We start from the raw sequence: 20,181 nt of genomic DNA on the forward strand, positions 1-20,181 counted from the left end.
AATATGTGTCCAACAGCTCATTGCATCTACATTTTTTCTCCATTACAATCATCTGTGGTCCTCTTCTCCATCTGCTTAGAGATGTCCCGCCCCTTAGCCTATCACGAACAATGTGTTGGAGCATTAGCCAATAGAAGCGGAAGTGTTACATATTGATGTCATTATGTTCCTGAAGTAAACAAAGGAGTCCAATGGAGGTGTTTAATGGCGCGTTTCCACTACAGCGCGGAGCACGGTTTAAGAGGGCTGTGACGTCAGCGGCCCGTTTTTGGTTGCGTTTCCACTTGGCCTAGTACCGGCCGGCGGGTCCTAATTCACAGTTTTTCTGGCCTCATAAAATTGTGGGTCTAGGGCCAGAGACAACGAGGCTGACTCGGGCTGAGTATGCTAAACTAGAGAGAGAATCGCTGGCAAGGGGGCTACAACTACAACAAGATGAACATATTTGACCGTGATTTAATTGTAATACACGTTTCAAAATGATGCCGAAGTAACAACATACTGATACCGGTTAGTAAAAACCATGAATTAATGCTTTGTCAAGTCTGCAGACAGACGGCAGGCGAAAAACCTTTTAAAATGCGTGTTTTCTAAATGGAGATTGGCTAAGCTAACGCAGTATATGCTCCGACCGTCCACACTCACAACAACGGCCTATACAGACATAAATAAAGCAGCGACTGTATTCACCATGACACAGGCAGTCTGTGGTTTGTACTTGTTTAACTTTTGTCTAGTTTCTGAACATATATGAGAAGCTGTGAGCTCTGAGTGCTAACAGCTAACGGCTGTGTTGTTTTTCTGGGGTTCTCATTGAAGATGACGTCACGGCTCCGCCTACACTGCGTTACAATAGATACTGCCCCAGTTCCTAAACTGTAATGGAAATGCGCCATAAAGTGAGCCAGTCCTAACGAGGCCTAGCCATACCGAGCGAGGCCGAGCGAGGCCGTGTAGTGGAAATGCGCCATTAGACCCCACGTGGCATAATAGGGCCTCTTTAAGGCTAAATGGTCAAATAAACGTGTGTCCAACAGCTCATTGCATCTCAATTTTTTCTCCATTACAATCATCTGTGGTCCTCTTCTCCACACATCATCTGTCTCTCTTCCTGTTTGCTCGTGATCTCATCTCTCTGGTTACAGTCTGAAGGAGTGTGTGTTTCCACATCCAGCGGCTGCAGAGCCTCAGGTTCTGTCTGCTGCTGTGTCTCCTCCTCGTCATTATCAAAAGACTCCCCGTCTCCTCCACTTCTCTCCTCTCTCCTCTCGGTGTCCGTCTCAGAGTTCTGCGACCCTCTGTCCCGACACGCCTGCCTGCGAATGGTCCGTCGGTTCCTGCTGCGCCGCGATTGGTTGCAGTGGAGCGTGCGCCTGCGATGCCATTGGTTGAGAGAGTTTTGCGCTTCGACGCTCAGCTGACGGGCGGCCAATCGAGGCCTGAAGCTGCTGATGTAGTAAAGAGAGGCGTATAGAGTTGTAAGGTAGTAGCCACCTGTTGATATAAGGAATACAGAGAGGGAAACATGAGTTGCTATTACTCGTTATTATAACTGAACAGTATCTATATCGTTTGATCATATCACACCTGTTTTCATTTCATTGCATTATCTCCCGATTCACTTAAAGGGGACCTATCATGCAAAATGCACTTTAGTACGTCTTTTATACATGAATATGTGTCCCCGGTGTTCCAGGGAACTCACCAAGTGTCAGAAAACACAACCCTTTCTATTTTCCTCCATACCCAAATCTCTAAAAAAGGGGCTGCAACGGATCTGATAAAAACTGATCCAGATTTGAACACTGTCCTGACGTCAGGACGGTGGCACTACGGCTATTGGGCCAACTCCACCAATCAGGAGGAGACAGCCACGGCCATTGCCGTTCGAAAGCGCTGGAGACGCTGTAGTACATATGCCAGGCCTGTAGGTGGTGCTGTTCTCACAGAATCAGCCCTTGCAAAAACAGGGCTAAAAAAGTGCAAATTGAGCGAAATGAGGCATGGCTAAAATGCATGATCTGTTTGGTATTTTGAAAAAAAAAAAGTATAAATATGCCTTTTATAGGTATGGTCCTACACTATATTATTCAAATATAGCATGATAGGTCCACTTTAAGATCAGACTTCCAGATTTTACTGTTAAAAAACTTTTCTGGTCCCCCTCTAATGAAAATAAAATATTAAACCTTTACAATCTTACATGGACTAGCACCTCCCTATCTATCATCATTAATTACCCCTCGAATATCTACCAGGCTCCCGACCCACGATCACATAATGCTTCCTTTCCATTCCCAAAATTCACAAATCATCAGTAGGTGGCAGAGCCTTATCCGTCAGAGCACCTCTCCTTCGCATCTGTCTTCCTTGTCAACTCATTTCCATCACCTAGTTCTCATCTTGATTAGCATCACTTCTGTCACATGCTTTTATCATATGGCACTACTTGTGTTGTTGTTCATAATGTTTTTATCATTTTTTTGCCATGACATTTGTATTTTTTTTTTGCTATGTACAGCCCTTTGAGGCATGTTTTGTGATGTGGGGCTGTAATACATTTTGATTTGACAAAATGTATTACAAGCTGAAAGTGAGAAATTAGTTGGAACAGCTACATGTAGTGACAACAGACCACTTTAACCCTTTAGTGTTTCAAAGTTGAATAATTGTCGGTGCCACTGTCTCAAAGACAACCCAAACATTTTCAGTTTTCCTCTGAGCTACCAACAAAACCGTCCAACTTGGAATAACAACTGTAAGCTATTTTGTTGATTTGCATCTTAGAAAAACACAATCTGATTAACATCTTTGCAGTGTATATTTCTAGGGCTTTTATAGTGAAAGGTAAGAAAATAACGGAAGTAGTGCATCGGAAGTTAACATCACAAGGGCTTCCTGCAGAGAATAATCTCATAAGCTTGTGCTGATAACAGATCTTACTTCCAGCAGGACCTAAAACACGTAAAAAAAAAACATTGACCTTGAGAGAAATGGAAGTGGTGAAATTCTGACTCATATCCTGCTTTGAAGATTCATTCACTCTTTGTGGGAGGAATGAAAGAGATAGCCATTAAGTTCAGACTCAAGAGCTTCAATGATGCAACTTTAAAAAAGTGTTAAACCTCGTTCTTTGTTTCCCATCAATGGAGCCTTCAGTTAGTTTGTACCTGGGAGCACACAGTGAAAGCTTGGCTTATAAAGAACCAATCTTGTCTTCTGCCACTTTAAAACATAACCAATATATGTGTTAGGAAATGTGGGTAAACATTGAATGAGTAGAACAAATCTTCTCATGCTAACCAAGCTGATGTTACTTGGATATTTAGCAAAACCTTCTTGGCATGTCATCTTTGTAATTGTTCTCAAATAGTATTTTATTAAACGTTTAGTCAGAAGAATGGGTCATAAATCATAAATCAGCAAGCTAATGGATGTTTGGTCAGTTAGCTAGCTTAGCTACAACAGCATTAGTTACTCCTGGCAGCTAGTGAGAGAAAAATGATTTAGTTACAACACACCTACATAAGTTAAATTCTGTAATTTAGTGATGGTTCTTCCAAAGAATTCCAGGAAACAACTAATGAAGCAGCAAACCGCCGTACTGTGTTTTTGGTGGAAATGTGTGTGTGTTACCCTGACGGTGTGTGTTTGCTTGTGTTTGCTTCCTCACCCTCTCCCTGCAGCTGTGTGGGGTCGAGCAGCTCCATCATGTAGTCCGTGTCCAGGTGTAAAGTGACCACATCGCTCCGGAGCAGAACCCAGGTGAGACAGGGCAGGAAGTCATCTGCTCCGAACGCTGTGCCTGCAGGAGAGGAGAGGAACATGGGAAGTTAACTCACAGACAAATAGACGAAGATGGCAATAGTAAACACATCCTTTACTCAAGTAGAAGTACAGATACTCGTGTTTAAAAATACTCTGGTAAAAGTAGAAGTACTGACTAAACTTCTTTACTCAAGTCAAAGTAAAGAGGCTTTGAAATGTACTTCAGTAAAAAGTACCCATAACTACCAGCTGTTTTAAAGAGTACCTGACCTCCCTTTATATTAATAGAACAATAATGTCATTGTTAGCTAATGAATGTTTCCATGCTGAACAACGGCAACATGACAACGTTTTCATTGGTCCCTCTTCTTTAGAGAAGACCAGGAAATGATGGATACACGGATCGTGTTCAAATCAATAGGCACGCAATGACTCTAAATAATAATGATCACGCCACCAAACACACATTCAAACTAAAGGAACCAGCCTGTTTGGGAAATGTAAGAAGTAGAAAGTACAGGTATTTGTGTTCAACATGTAAGAAGTAGAAAGTACAGGTATTTGTGTTCAACATGAAAGAAGCAGAAAGTACAGGTATTTGTGTTCAACATGTAAGAAGTAGAAAGTACAGGTATTTGTGTTCAACATGTAAGAAGTAGAAAGTACAGGTATTTGTGTTCAACATGTAAGAAGTAGAAAGTACAGGTATTTGTGTTCAAAATGTAAGAAGTAGAAAGTACAGGTATTTGTGTTCAACATGTAAGAAGTAGAAAGTACAGGTATTTGTGTTCAACATGTAAGAAGTAGAAAGTACAGGTATTTGTGTTCAACATGTAAGAAGTAGAAAGTTCAGGTATTTGTGTTCAAAATGTAAGAAGTAGAAAGTACAGGTATTTGTGTTCAAAATGTAAGAAGTAGAAAGTACAGGTATTTGTGTTCAACATGTAAGAAGTAGAAAGTACAGGTATTTGTGTTCAACATGTAAGAAGTAGAAAGTACAGGTATTTGTGTTCAAAATGTAAGAAGTAGAAAGTACAGGTATTTGTGTTCAAAATGTAAGAAGTAGAAAGTACAGGTATTTGTGTTCAACATGTAAGAAGTAGAAAGTACAGGTATTTGTGTTCAACATGTAAGAAGTAGAAAGTACAGGTATTTGTGTTCAAAATGTAAGAAGTAGAAAGTACAGGTATTTGTGTTCAACATGTAAGAAGTAGAAAGTACAGGTATTTGTGTTCAACATGTAAGAAGTAGAAAGTACAGGTATTTGTGTTCAAAATGTAAGAAGTAGAAAGTACAGGTATTTGTGTTCAAAATGTAAGAAGTAGAAAGTACAGGTATTTGTGTTCAAAATGTAAGAAGTAGAAAGTACAGGTATTTGTGTTCAAAATGTAAGAAGTAGAAAGTACAGGTATTTGTGTTCAAAATGTAAGAAGTAGAAAGTACAGGTATTTGTGTTCAAAATGTAGTGGAGTAAAGTACTGATACTAGAAAAATGTACTTAAATACAGTAACAAAGTATTTGTACTCCACTACTTCCCACCTCTGCAAATAGAAGTAAGAAAGTATGACAGCAATGATTAGAAAACACACTCCTGTCTACCTGAGCTAGCATTAGCACTCATGCTGTGATAGATGCTCTTGCAGACTTTCAGCAGGATCTGGACCTTCTTGTTGGGGGAGTACGCCTCGTGCATACTGGTCCACCTCTGCTGGATCCTCTCCAGGGTGAGAGAGTCGGGAACCCCAACGCCCGCAGACCCGCCCAGCTCCTCCACCCCGTTCTTCTCCAGAACGCTCATGTTGCTCTGCAGACGGTCGAAGCTGCCGTCGTTGGTCCGGGACGTGTGAATGCAGGAGTAGAGGTGAGCGGAGACCGGCTTCAGAGCCACTTTGTGGAGGGAAAGCTCCACCAGGGAGTCTGGAGAGGGGGAAAGTAGGTTAGTAGAGCACATTCGTACACAAAGGGAACTTAAAATGCCTTACAAAAACATTTAAAGGTCCCCTATCATACTGTTTTTCATCAATGTATTATAGGTCTCGGATATATACAAAACATGTCTCTGAAGTGTTTGGCTCCAAACACCAAACAGATCATTGCAGCATCCCATAATCCCCTCTGTTTCAGCCCTGTTTCCAAAGTGCTGATTCTCTGTCTGTTACTTTAGATGAAAATAAGGAGCCCCTCCCCACGCCCCTCTGAGAGTGATTTGGTTAAAAAGAACACAATGGTGCTCTAGGAGGAGATTCAGGTGATAAGGGGGGGGGGGGGGGGGGGGGGGGGGTGGGAGGTTGGTGATTGGCTAATGGTTACACAAGCCAACACATCGTTATGACATCATAAAGTGGCCAAAATCTGATCAGCTCATTTTCAGACAGGTTTTTATATAAATGGATCAGGACAAAAAGTGAGAGAATCTTTTTTCCTGAAACTTTCAGAGTCTCTTTCCACAGAGGAGACACATGTTGATGAAGAAGAGACATGAAGAAGAGGGGACACATGTTGATGTAGAAGAGACATGAAGAAGAGGGGACACATGCTGATGTAGAAGAGACATGAAGAAGAGGGGACACATGTTGATGTAGAAGAGACATGGAAAAGTGGATTCTGCATAATAGGTGACCTTTAAGAGATGGTGTAAAAGTGAATAATTATATTATGTGGCACATTTCAACAACGAGGCAATTTAAAATGCCTTACAAAAAACATTTAAAGCGTTAAGAGATGGTGTAAAAGTGAAAAATTATACAATTACATTCAAATACATAAAAAGAATACTCATTAAAAGCCAATAATATACAGATTGACAGGCTAAAAAAGAATAAGACAAGTATAAAATACACGGTAATATATGAATAGTGACTTTATTTAACAAAAGGCAGTGGCAAAAAGTGAGTCTTGCATAAGAGTTGCAGTGGACGCAGCAATTATTTACATATCTACTAATTTGCAAAAAAACTGCATATTTTCTGCCAAAGCTAATATACAAGCTGCTATAATCTTTTTTCAAAATTCTGACTTTTTATGAAAATCTAAGAATTCTGACTTTTTTCTCAAAATTCTGTCTTTTTTCTCAAAATTCTGACTTTTCACTCACCGATCTCTGAGTCATTTAGGTCGGTGATGCTGTCCAACAGTGCCAGGATGTCTGGATAGTCCAGCAGCGTCTCCCTCAGTGAGCTGAGCGATGACCTCACTTCCTGTAGGAACTCTGACCCCGTGACCCCGCCGTGATCACCAGCTTTCTTCAGCGTCATTTCCACAAATCCTTTCACGGCCTCTGCGAACGCCGAGCCTTTCCTCTCGCTCAGCTCCTGCACGCGATTGGTCAGTCTCTTCTTCTGGCTGACCAATCCGCCGAGGGCCTGACCCACGGCCGACAGACGGTGGATGACCTTGTCGGCCAATCGGTGAGCAGACTGGTGGTGTGGAACAGGGCTGGGGATCTGGTACTCCTGCTCCTCCTCGATGCTGCTGATTGAGAGCGAGTCGAGCTCCAGAGATGGAGGATGGAGCCGAGAGGAAGGTCTGGGAAGAGGAAGCCATACTCCATCCTCGACCCAGGACACCCTGTGGGGAGACAGAGGCACCGGGCTGCCGTGGGGGGGCAGCTCCAGAGACGCTCGGTTCGAACCCCCAGGGGTGGAGGGGGTGGAGGGGGTGAGGCTCCCAGAACTCACTCTGTAAACAGGGGGTGGAGGCAGAGGTGTTATTATAATTGTTGGGAAAATACTGAATGTCCTCTTCCAATATCAGAGTAACATGATAACAAAGGTATCCCAACTGTAGCTGTGTACATGACAGGGTGTATGATTACCTAGAAGAGCATCAGGAATGTTTTAGGCATATGATAGCTATGTGATTAACATGATGATTCAGCCTCTATGGAGATAGACATAGGACAAACACACACACACACACACACACACACACACACACACACACACACACACACACACACACACACACACACACACACACACACACACACACACACACACACACACACACACACACACACACACACACACACACACACACACACACACACACACACACACACACACACACACACACACACACACACGCAGTAAATACCTGTATGGAGCAGGGGAGGAGTCAGCGTCTCTGCTGGGCCTCCGGAGAACAACGCCTGCTGAAGTTTCTGATGTTGTCGTGGGGCAATGAGGAGAATCAGCTGACAAGGCTCTGGTCAGACCTGGAGAAGAAGAATGTGGATAATGAACACCGTGTTGGCATTTAATCCCACTGCAATGTTTTCGTACTGGGTAGTTGATTTACCTCCCAAAAAATGATACGTTGATTTACAGACGGATTTTTCCCAATGTAAGTCAATGGGAAAAAGTAACAAGGTAACAATATCTGTCTACCAGAACCTGGACATTTTACGGGCTAATATCTTGTTTGTTTATTTCTAAACTCACACAAAAATGTATATATATATTTTATATTATATATTTTTTGTGATTGAGCCATGCAAGAGGTTGTTCTTGCTTCCAGTGTTATGCTAAGCTAAGCTAGCTGACTCCTGGCTGTAGCTATACTGTAATTAACACAGAGACATGAAAGTGGTATGAATCAGATATCTCAAAACCTGGTAAATGAAAACTTCATGTTCAAACATAACCACAGGCAAATAACAAAGGGTTTTTGTAATAACTTCTCAAATATTGTATAAAAAGCAGAGGTGGGAAGTAGTGGAGTACAAATACTTCGTTACTGTACTTAAGTACATTTTTCTGGTATCAGTACTTTTCCCATACAGGCTGGTTCCTTTAGTTTGAATGTGTGTTTGGTGGCGTGATCATTATTATTTAGAGTCATTGCGTGCCTATTGATTTGAACACGATCCGTGTATCCATCATTTCCTGGTCTTCTCTAAAGAAGAGGGACCAATGAAAACGTTGTCATGTTGCCGTTGTTCAGCATGGAAACATTCATTAGCTAACAATGACATTATTGTTCTATTAATATAAAGGGAGGTCAGGTACTCTTTAAAACAGCTGCTAGTTATGGGTACTTTTTACTTAATTACATTTCAAAGCCCATACTTCTTTAAAGAAGTTTAGTCAGTACTTCTACTTTTACCAGAGTATTTTTAAACACGAGTATCTGTACTTCTACTTGAGTAAAGGGTGAGTTTAATATTGCCATCTCTGATACATGTATAGCAAGTCCTCACCAGAGGTCTCTGTAATGGCAGCAGAGTCCTGCTCCATGGAGATGGCTCTTTTACTCAGTAACCCGGCTCCTGCCCATGCTCTGGTGGAGCTGAGGCGGCGCTCTTTTCTAAAATTGGTGGGCGATGGAGTGGCGCTCTGAGCTGAAGTCGTCCTGTTGGTCAGCCAATCATCTCCATGTTCCCGCAGGTACAGAGGGTTGATGATACACAAGGCCCCGTTGGTGGAAGTCAGCTATAGAGGAAGTGAAGAAATAGGATGCGTTGACACACTTTCTACCACAATACAGGCTTTAAATAAGATCAAACTCATTGTAACTTCCACTCTTTGAGTATAATATCCGTCTCTTTGGATGCTCTTAGTCTCTAGCTGCTTGGTGACTGCACAGTTAGTGAATATCTGTGTACTCTCCTTTTATATAAGTTAAAATGTACTATATTAATTCTAGATTCCAGATTTTTTTTATTGCAGCAGCTGAAAACAAAACGAGGCATTGCACATAATAACACATTAAAAGTGTAGAAATAAAATATAAACATCGCAAAATAGAAATAGAAATAAAGCAGCATTAGAGAGTAAGAAAAATATACAGATGACCGTGAAGATATCAAATCTATAAACTGTCTGACAAATAAAAAATACTATTGAAGGGACAAGAAATCTAGTCAAGTAGACTCAAGAAAAGACATCAAACTAAGTCAAATATAAGACAGTTTAAATATATTCTGTGTAGAATTAAGGGATTCAGATTTAGGTCCCCACAAGAATGGTAATGCTAGGCCACACACACACACACACACACACACACACACACACACACACACACACACACACACACACACACACACACACACACACACACACACACACACACACACACACACACACACACACACACACCACACACACACACACACACACTCACACTCACACACACACACACACACACACACACACCTGTATGGAGCACATCACGTTGCTCGGCTCTCTCTGGGTCATCTCATCAGTCTGTTGGTCCGGCGGGGAGCAGAGCCAAGTTTCTGCATTAGAAAAGGTGTCATAGAAAAGACATTTCTTAAAATAAAAAACGTCTCTGGTTCTGGATTTCTGACGCAGCTTCTGTCAGAGGATATGAGACAGAAATGACGGACAGGAAGAACTCACCAGGTTCAAGTTGAGAGAGATCTCTGGTCTTCTCTGTCACACCGTACATCCAGAGAGGAATGGAGAGACAGAAAGCCAACACATCCCTGACACACAGAAAAATATATTTGTTAAACAAACAGAGTCCAGATGTAGAAGCATTTTCTGAGTAGTCGTCTTAATAGGGCTTCAGCTTATGATTATTCTTATGCTCGATTAATGAATTACGCCTCCATTCGCCTCCTTTGTTTACTTCCTGAACATAGTGTCATCACTTTGTAACACTCGCGCTTCTATTAGCCAGCGCTCCAACACATTGTACGTGATAGGCTAAGGAGCTGGACATCTCTAAGTGGTTGACCAATCACAACAGAGCCGGCCAGCTAACCAATCAGAGCAGACTGGGCTCTGGTTTCAGACAGAGGGTGAAAAGAGGTGCTGCAGCACAGGCAGTATGAGAACAATAAAGAGTCTTTTGAACATTAAAGCATGGACACATGTCACAGGAGAGCAGGGGCGTCAAACTCAAATACACAGTGGGCCAAAATAAAAAAAATGGGTACTAGTCGAGGGCCGGACTGGTTCAATGTTTATTGCAAAACGTATTGAAATGAACTTATTGCACATATTAAACCTGGAACTAACAAAGCTTAAATGATTGCCTATAAAAACAACATTAAACATTAAATAATCAGTTGCATTCATTTCTTATGGCTCTATCTGCAGCTTCTAATTTCTTATGATTACATTTCTCCACAGGCCAACAACAGCTTCAAGAAAACTATTTCCCTCAAAGAACAAACCAAACATGCCCTGTTGTCTCAAGAAAGAAAGTGCAGAAGGAAACATCCATGTAAACTCAGTGTGCTGCTCTGTGATGCTAGCTCAAGCCAGATACTTGGCATCTCATCTTGGGTGCAAGGTCATCAATGTTTGGGGTCAGGCTCTGAGCGGAGGAGATCCTCAGGATTGAGTGAAGGTGTGCGTGCAATATACCGGCGGGCCAGATCTAATAGTAATTAGAAATTATCCTTGAGGGCCTTGAGTTTGACATGCGTGCAGTAGAGGAAGAAAATACAAATATGAACCTGAAAATTAACATAATAGGACCCTCTAATATTAAAAAATGTAATAGAAAATTACAGAAAATACATATTTCAGTACATATACATATTTCAGAGGCTGGAAACAGGATTTCTGCAATTCTTGTACAACATTTTTCTAGATGAAAAATGTTGGATCAGAGAAACAAACATGAATCCAATATAAAAATAGTTAATGATACATTTTCTTGCAAACAACTAATCGATTAGCTTACTTACAAATGCATTTCAAATATATATAACTTAGGATGGAGATAACATGGTCAGCATGAAAAGACACATGCAGGTAATCATAGCAGTGTTGTTGCCACATTTAACTTACTGCAAACAAATCTTAGATAAGCTCACTGTTGTATGGAGTTCAACCATACACAACACTTTAAAAACAGCATCAGTGACCCAGCCGTTTCTTACCTGGTCAGCGAGTAGAAGAGCACGAGCTGCGCCAAGTCGGAGAAAGAAAGACGAGACTCAGACAGCTGGAAGACTGACAAGACAAACAGAGAAAGAGTAGGCCGAGTTAATTCTAATGAAAAAAACACATTCCTGGAAACTCACCAGAGCGTGTACCAGGAAGACAGAAAGAGAGGGGACTTCTAACGAATATGATCTGATGCTGTGTGTGATACCACTGGTAGTTTATTTTAGGAGTCACTTCACTTGTGTCTTTATCTCTAGATTGTAGATACAGTATTGCACTTCAAGTCTTTTAGGAACCAGTGTGTGCAGTTTGAGAGCCAGTTTGACGAGGTGTGTGTGACTCTAACTGCCCTCACCTGGTGCAGCTTTGTCAGGGTTGCAGTGTGCACTCGAGTTTAAAACAAAAAAAGCAGAACTACATGACGTACAACTGTTATCTGCCACTTGCTTCAAACATAATGACTCATAAAACACCCACTGAAAGCCACACAGAGGGCACTGTATCACACATACCACCCAAAGATAGAGGAAGAGAAAGATACATATGTGTGTGTGTTTGCATGCAGTCGGTCCATACCTGTGCCTGTGCTTTTGATACAATAATCAATAACTGCTTCATTATTGTCTCCTCCTGCAGACACACACAGCAGGCTGGGAACAGATGTCGTGGAGTCCCGTACAACCAGGAAACTCTGGAGAAAAGAAAACACACACACACACACACACACACACACACACACACACACACACACACACACACACACACACACACACACACACACACACACACACACACACACACACACACACACACACACACACACACACACACACACACACACACACTTAGTGACTCATTTCAGTATGGGAGGCGCTGAGCAGAAAGACGTTTTCTTTGAAATGCTCGTACTGGAAGCTACACACGGCAACCAGGCGGTAAATAGAGAAACACTGAGAGGACAGGCTCAAAATCTAAAAGGAAAGGAGAACTGATTTAAAACAGAGTATGGTAAATAATTAACCCGTGCTGGAGAAAGTAATACTACTCTGTGAAGATACTCCATTGCAAGAAAAAAAACCCTGCATTGATTAAGGTTCTTAACCCTCCTATTGTCTTCGTTTCCCCCCCCCCCCCCCCCCCCCCCCTTACTTTGGTGATCGCGGTCAAATTTGACCGGTCCTGTTTTAACTGCTATTACATTAACACAAAAACCATTAATCATCACCAAATTTCATTTAACACCCTTTCAAACTGTAAATATTGTATCAGACTACTGGCATACATGAACAACTGCAGTACATATACAAAGAATAGACACTGAACATGTATTGCGTGTGCCAGGTGTGATCCATGTGGGGGGATGGGCACATAAGGGGGGGACACATCTAGAGTATGTGTGTGTGTGTGTGTGTGTGTGTGTGTGTGTGTGTGTGTGTGTGTGTGTGTGTGGGTGTGTGTATGTGTGTGTGTGTGGGTGTGGGTATGTGGGTGTTTGTGTGTGTGTGTGTGTTATGGGTGTTACAAAGTTGACTAAATCATCCAATATTCAATGAAAGTGGTGATCAGCAATTTTATATGTTCAAATGTCTACTGTGAAGGATATCATAAAGCCTTAATGCAATCGAATGTAAAACAAAAAAGTTATGATTGATGAAAGTAGTAAATCGGTCAGATTTGACCCGAAGACAACAGGAGGGTTAATAGAAAGTAGTCAGGAAAATGTACTTATTAAGAGCATTGAGAGTAAAAGTACTCATTGCATAAAATAACTCAAACAATCTATACAATTATTTTAAGCACTCAAATGAAAGACACAGTTAGCAAAAGTGCTGCTCATGATTTTCTGCCAACTCACTCATTGTCTTAGGCACTTAAATATAATGTTGGACACTTTGATCTACATCAAAACACAGTATTTAACAGTATTTGCTATTAGTTTGTGTGACAAAGTCTGAATTTACAGTGTAAAGTAACTAAAGCTGTAAAATAAATATAGTGAAGTACAGGCGTGGAGGAGTGTAATTATAAAATGGCACAGAAAGAAAATTAAGTACAAGTACCTCAAATATGTACTTAAGCACAGTAAAGCTAATGTATTAGTTACTTCCCTTGGTATCAGCTCAGTGTGTTTCTATGACAGGATTTGATGATTGCAGGTTGTAACTGGTTGAGCCCTGAACCTGTTTTTCAGGTCTCAGGCTCGAAAATGACATTCCCAGAACAAATTACTATAACTTCACTTCTAAAAAGGGTTAAATTAATAATCTTTTTTCTCAAAGTAATGATAAACCTGTGAGTTGGATGTAGAAAAGTCAGAATCAATATAGATGTTTTTAATTTTAAAGTAAATTCAGATTGAACATAGTAAAAAACTGTAAATTATAGTGTCCGTACAAAAAGAAAACATTACTTATAGTGAAAACCACCCTTGAATGATGGGTCAGTAGACTAAAAGCTTTAGGAATCCAAAGTATAACATATAATAAGTACCCTGTATCAAGATTGATGCAAAACAAGTGACATTTGACCTTTTTAGAGAGATTTAGAAAAAAGACCCCACTTCTGGGGTCATTTGGGTGGATTTTCCATATCTCTGGCCCCCCTCGGTCGATTTTGATGATTGACACCTCTTTTTAACCGTTAGAGCCAATAGAATCGAGGGGAAGTTCCTAAAATCCATCTAAACATTACCCATTGGTGAATGAGTGATGTGCAGCCAGAATGCCCAAAACCGGAAGCTGCGATACACTCTGGTGGCTATCATTAGCAGCTAATATGAAATCTCCGTTTTTGACATAAAAATTGAATGATGGATTATCAGTAATCATTTCAAAGTGACACAGACACATTGGATTAACCTATGGATTAACCTTCAGCAGCGTTTTTATCGTTGTAATGCCATTGAACACGACTTTTGATCAGAATAACAGCTAAGGTGTGACGATCTCCCGTGAATGCTCCGTAATGCTACGTGTTGTGATGTCTGTGTTTACTTCCCCTGTCACGAGTTCTGATCGCTCAGTGATGATACTAATACCTCTATAATCTGTGGAATCTCAGCTTTAATCTGATATCTTGTTTGTGCAGTTACGATAAGTAATAAGGGTATTTTTACCTTGAGTTCTGTGCTAAGTGCGTTAGCATTTTTTCGCTCAGGGCTCATTTAGACGCTTCTTGTGAGACTTGTGTTTTGTTTCGGTAAAAATGGTTCGTATTGTCAGTTAGCTGATTTTCTTCCCGTTAAATGGGTATGACACATTAATAGGTTTTTAAATACTAAGAAGCCCTGAGACACAGTTTCGTGAAACCCCGCAGCCACCTGTACAGGGGGCTCTCTGGCTTAACAGGTTCATAAACAGCTAATTTACCCAGGGTTCATAGCTGCTTTATGACTCTGCAGAGGCCTGTAAACACCATCTGAGTGAAGGCCCACTCAGCTCAGATCCTCCCCTTTGTCAAATCCACAGTTGTTATAGTTGTTTCTTGTCAAAACGTTGTTAAAATAAAGCTGACACTAATATATATATCCATATGTTCCATTACATGAATTTAAAGTGTTTGTCAATGGCAGTAACGACAGCCTTTCACACCGATGAAGTCTATCCTACAGAAGGAATTTGAGCTGAGCTATGACAACTAGCTGAGTAATTCAAAGTATTCTCATAAGTTGTTCAGGTTCCTACGCCTCCTCTGAGTGGGCCACAATTTAAAAACTCATGATTTTGTTCCAACGTTGGAAACTTGACGTCAAAAGTAAAAAAAACGCAGTTGGTTGACACATAATGAGGTTGTGTAAAACAACGGCTCAGTCATGCAGTTGCATCACCACAACTGAATTCAGAGGTGCTCTCGGATACATACACACACACACGCGCGCACACACACACACACACACACACACACACACACACACACACACACACACACACACACACACACACACACACACACACACACACACACACACACACACACACACACACACACACACACACACACACACACACACACACACACACACACACACACACACACACACAGGAAGTGGCTGTCATTGTAAGAGTGCACAGAAATACAGATATAGACTTTGAGCACACACACAGGCAAATGTTATACGAGCAACTACTTTGTTGATTCATAACAGCAACATGTATGTATCTGATTCATAGGAAGAAGCACTGGAAACGATTCAAGGAGAAATGAATGAATACATTGTTTTGTTCAGCATTTCAAATCCGTAAACCACTTCACACCTATATTCAAAAAGTAAGAAGCTCTCAGGTTTTTCCGTGAAAGTTAAAAACAGACAATCCTATCCTCCCCCATGACCTCATACTCACGTGTCAAGGCCTTCCAGTTAAGAGATTTGCATTTGTGGAAAGTCATTTGCACGTCATGCATTTAAAAAACATAAATTTTAACATATTTTTCTCTCCTACTCACGTTCTCTGTTTGCAGCAGATGTATCCATTTTGTAATGTCATTTTTCTCATCTGCGCAGCGCTTTATTCAACTCCTACTTCTGCATTTGAGCCCCAAAAGTAGAGCGCTGTGTTATCAGATATAAAAGAGAAAAAGGAACTGCTGCCCTGTTGCAGCAGTTCCTGACATGTCAGTAAAGAACGCAGGAATCCCTAACGGAGGTTTTCTTTCCTCTTTTCAGACCAGCTTTAAGCTACGCAGTTTAGAGTAAAACATATATGGATGAGCAGAAACTAACTAAGAGATGATCGGGTGATATGAAGTGGGTAAAAACAAAAGAGAGGACATGCAGAGATGGGAAAGCAGAGAGATAACTGGTCAGAGATGAACACACATTTACAAATATCCTCTCTAATGTGCTCAAAAAACCATTATGAACATTGGGCAGTGAAGAAGACTTTAAGTAAAGTTATATATTCTTTCACCTCTAGATTTTGTTAGACGTTCATGCATGATATTCAGAGGGGAAAGAAGTACTCATACCGCGTACTTTAGGTAAAAGTAGAAGTACCAGAGTGTAGGAATACTCTGTCACAAGTGAAAGTCCTGCTTTTTAAAATGTTACTCAAGAAAAAGGACAAAAGTAGTAGCATCAGAATCTACTTAAAGTACAAAAAGTAAAAGTAGTCATTGTGAAGATTATAAATAAAGTACCTCAATATTGTACTTAAGTACAGTACTTGAGTAAATGTTACTTTACACTACTGATAATATATGAATGCACAACCATGTGTTCTTCTTACCAATCATATCTTTTTTGTGTGAATTGTTGTTGAGATTATTTCCCCTGCACTCCTGCCTTCAGAAAGTTATGAGGTTCATAAATTATTACTTAAACAATAATGATGCAATGCAGATGTTATTATGTAGTATTATAGAGTAGATATATTTATAGTCTTGAAGTGAGAAGCGGCTCTTTGAGGGCAACCATAACGCTAATGTGGCCCGCGATGACATTGAGTTTGTAAGTAATTTACGTCGAATGTGGGTTGTGGCAAAGTCTATTTAGAAGCAGCTGAATCGCTCATAGTGGTGATACTGAGTTGAGAATCTATGTAAAAAAAAACTTAAGATATTAAAGGTAGGGTAGGTAAGAATGGAGAAACCAGCTCGAGTGCGCTAGAATTTGAAAGTACACAACCGGAAAAAATCTGCCCCTTCCTTCAGACTTCCTTACAGAGCCCCTCCTCCAACACACACGAACGCGCACATGACCAATGAGGACACGAGATAAGTGTGTGCACAGATGGAAGGCTGACAGGCAGGTAGACCATCCAGTTATTTTAGCCTGGCCGGCTAAAATGATTGGTCGTGCTTTTTACAGCGCCACGGCTTCCACAGATGACATTTTTTATGTATTTATTGTCAAAGCATTTAATGTATTCATTGCTATCGGGATGTTAAGAGCATTCCATGGAATATAACAACAAGTGTTTCTGAAGTGAATTACCTACCCCACCTTTAAAGGTAGGGTAGGTAAGTTTGAGAAACCGGCTCGAGATCGCTAGAATTTGAAAATACACAACCGGAGAAAATCTGCCACTTCCTTATAGAGCCCCTCCTCCAACACACACGAATGCGCACATGACCAATGAGGGCACGAGATAAGTTTGTGCACGAGATGGAAGGCTGACAGGCAGGTAGGCCATCCAGTTATTTTAGCCGGGCCGGCTCAGATGATTGGTTGTGCTTTTTACAGTACTACGGCTTCCACAGATGACATTTTTTTTAATGTATTTATTGTCAAAGCATTTAATGTATTCATTGCTATCGGGATGTTAAGAGCATTCCATGGAATATAACAAAGAGTGTTTCTGAAATAAATTACATACCCCACCTTTAAGTAAAAGCTATTATACCACGCTGTAGAAATACCTCATGTATAAATGTTACTATAGTAAGAGTACTAAAGTATTACAGTGAAATATAAATAGTGTAAAACCTCTCATTATGCATATTAATCTGGACAGCAACCAAAGCTGTGTGTTGTGTAATAGAAGCTTCGAATGAAGAACAAAGCGAGTATAGTCCAAACTGAACGTTTTTACTTTTTACAGTTTCCAACAAGAACGGTAAAAGACGGGGAAAATGCACTCGACTTACTCGTATTCATTTCAAATCATAACAGGAAAGAGCATGAGCAGGACACATACTTGTTGCACTTCAAAATAAAAGCATTTCCTATCAAACATTTCACCTTTAACCTTTGTAAGGAAGCAAATCAACAAATTATTTTACTGCTTTAAATAAAAGATGTTACAACGCTGTCAGAGTGCAGCATCTTTCACTTGAACTATGGTACAGTAATTGAGTAAATGTACTCAGTTACTCTCCACCACGGGGTCTTTGATTGGCAGATTTGATCAGCTCACCCCAGCAGGCGTCCCACAGAGAGCCGCCCGGGCCCCCTCTCTTTCCCAGGGGGCCGCGGGGCACCAGGCGCACTCTGAACCCTTCAGCTGCTCCAGCAGGGTCGGCTTCCTCCGGCTGCTCCTCCACGGGATGGCCGTCGTCCCGTTAACCCGACCGTGAGCCGCCCGGGACGCAAACATCTGAGGACACGCTGACGTGCATGTACCACCGTCTGCACCCATGCACGTTAACATCACATTAGTGTGTGAGTCACATGAAGAGAGTCAGTCATAAAACAGGTGAACAGTGCTGACATAATTAAGTTTACAACTAGGATTTTTCTTGTTAAAGTTTTCAGATGTGTCTCATTCGTGCACATTATCATCAGATTAGTGTGTGGGTCACAGAAAGACAGTTCATCAAAACAAAGATTAAGACTGCAGGGAAATTAAATACTTCAAAACTATGATTTTTTGTGTGAAATATAAACATCAGATTAGCCTGTCACAAAAATGCTTAAGACTGCAGGCAATATGAACGTTAGATTTGGCTCTTCATTCTTGGACATACCTCAGATTAGCCTGTAAGTGACATAAAGGCAGCTTGTCATAAAAAAGAGTAACAGTGCAAGCAACACTTAGTTTAAAATGGTGATTTTTCTGGTGCAATTTAAAGCTATAAGTAAGATTTGAAGTAACATTCATGCATCAGATCAGTGTGCAAGTCAAATAATAACAAATCGTCACAAAAAAGATTAAGCCTGCAGGCAAGATTTAGTTTCAGATTAGGGTTTTTCTGGTGAAAATGAGATGAAAGTAAGATTGAACTGTTTAACATTCATGCACATAAACATCAGATTATATTGTAAACCACATAATGTCTGTATATCACCAACAATATCTACAGTGCAGGCAGGCACCTGAAGATTTTCTTGGTGAAAGTCTCCAGCCAAACATGCTTATTTATGGTATGTAAATGTCTGATACTTACATGTGTCGCTCAGTTAGTTCACGTGTCTCCTCTCCTCTCTACGGTGTTAACACATTTCTCCACATGTTGCAATGTTCTCTGTCTCTCGGACTCTTTGTGCAACACGTTGCTTAAGAGCTCAAAAATACCAAACAGGGCCAAAATAGGAAACGCACATCCTCAGAAACACATTGTCAAGACGTCTCCTGGTGTAAGAACATTTCAAAATGAAGTCTGCCTGACAGCGGCCTTGTTCTTCTGTCTGCTGCACATTCTGGCGTTTAACACACTTTCAATCATCATATCATGTGAAACTGTTCTCAAGCTGAACTTTTACCATCCCTCCCCTCCTCAAGTCAGCATGTGGTTAACCCGGCTCAGTGTGTGAACTGAGAAAAGACATTGCATGCTCTCTAAAAAGCGACATGTGCCTATTTTCAATCTGCTCAGATCAGGTTGAGAACAGAGAGACAATGCAGTACCACAACTCTGAGATGATATGTGTCCTTTTATCTTGCATCAGCAGCAGCAGCAGCAGCAGGAGGAATGAACATACAGATGCACACACTCCAAACGTTAGAGATGTTAAAAGACAGAAGACTGAGAACAGAGGGGGTTTCATGTCTCTACTTTACCTCACTTACATGCATGTGTGTTCCCCTGCTGCCCAACAGGCCCTCCTCAAAGGAAACCGCACTCAGAGGTGTTGCTGATTGGTCAACGTTTCCGTGGCAAGAACACTCA

The 20,181-nt window shown here is 41.0% G+C and overlaps 1 protein-coding gene across 2 annotated transcripts; it reads right to left on the minus strand.

The window, feature by feature from the left end:
- Positions 1–907: 907 nt before the first annotated feature.
- Positions 908–20,181, minus strand: rinl (Ras and Rab interactor-like). 2 transcript variants are annotated; one of them, XM_034114575.1, is made up of 12 exons: positions 19,459–20,181; positions 18,489–18,700; positions 12,211–12,325; positions 11,628–11,700; positions 10,132–10,217; positions 9,925–10,007; positions 8,970–9,201; positions 7,865–7,985; positions 6,864–7,447; positions 5,369–5,686; positions 3,674–3,805; positions 908–1,494 (listed from the first exon to the last, which is right to left on the minus strand). In XM_034114575.1, the coding sequence occupies exons 2-12, from the start codon at positions 18,666–18,668 to the stop codon at positions 1,070–1,072; spliced, it is 2,349 nt and encodes a 782-aa protein (XP_033970466.1). In that variant the 5' UTR covers positions 18,669–18,700; positions 19,459–20,181; the 3' UTR covers positions 908–1,069. The 2 variants fall into 2 exon arrangements, with proteins under 2 accessions (XP_033970466.1, XP_033970467.1); XM_034114576.1 differs by lacking the exons at positions 18,489–18,700; positions 19,459–20,181 and adding an exon at positions 16,078–16,686 and having other exon boundaries at positions 909–1,494.

Source organism: Trematomus bernacchii, unplaced genomic scaffold (genome assembly GCF_902827165.1).
Source record: "Trematomus bernacchii unplaced genomic scaffold, fTreBer1.1, whole genome shotgun sequence".
In the NCBI taxonomy this organism is placed as follows: Eukaryota; Metazoa; Chordata; class Actinopteri; order Perciformes; family Nototheniidae; genus Trematomus; species Trematomus bernacchii.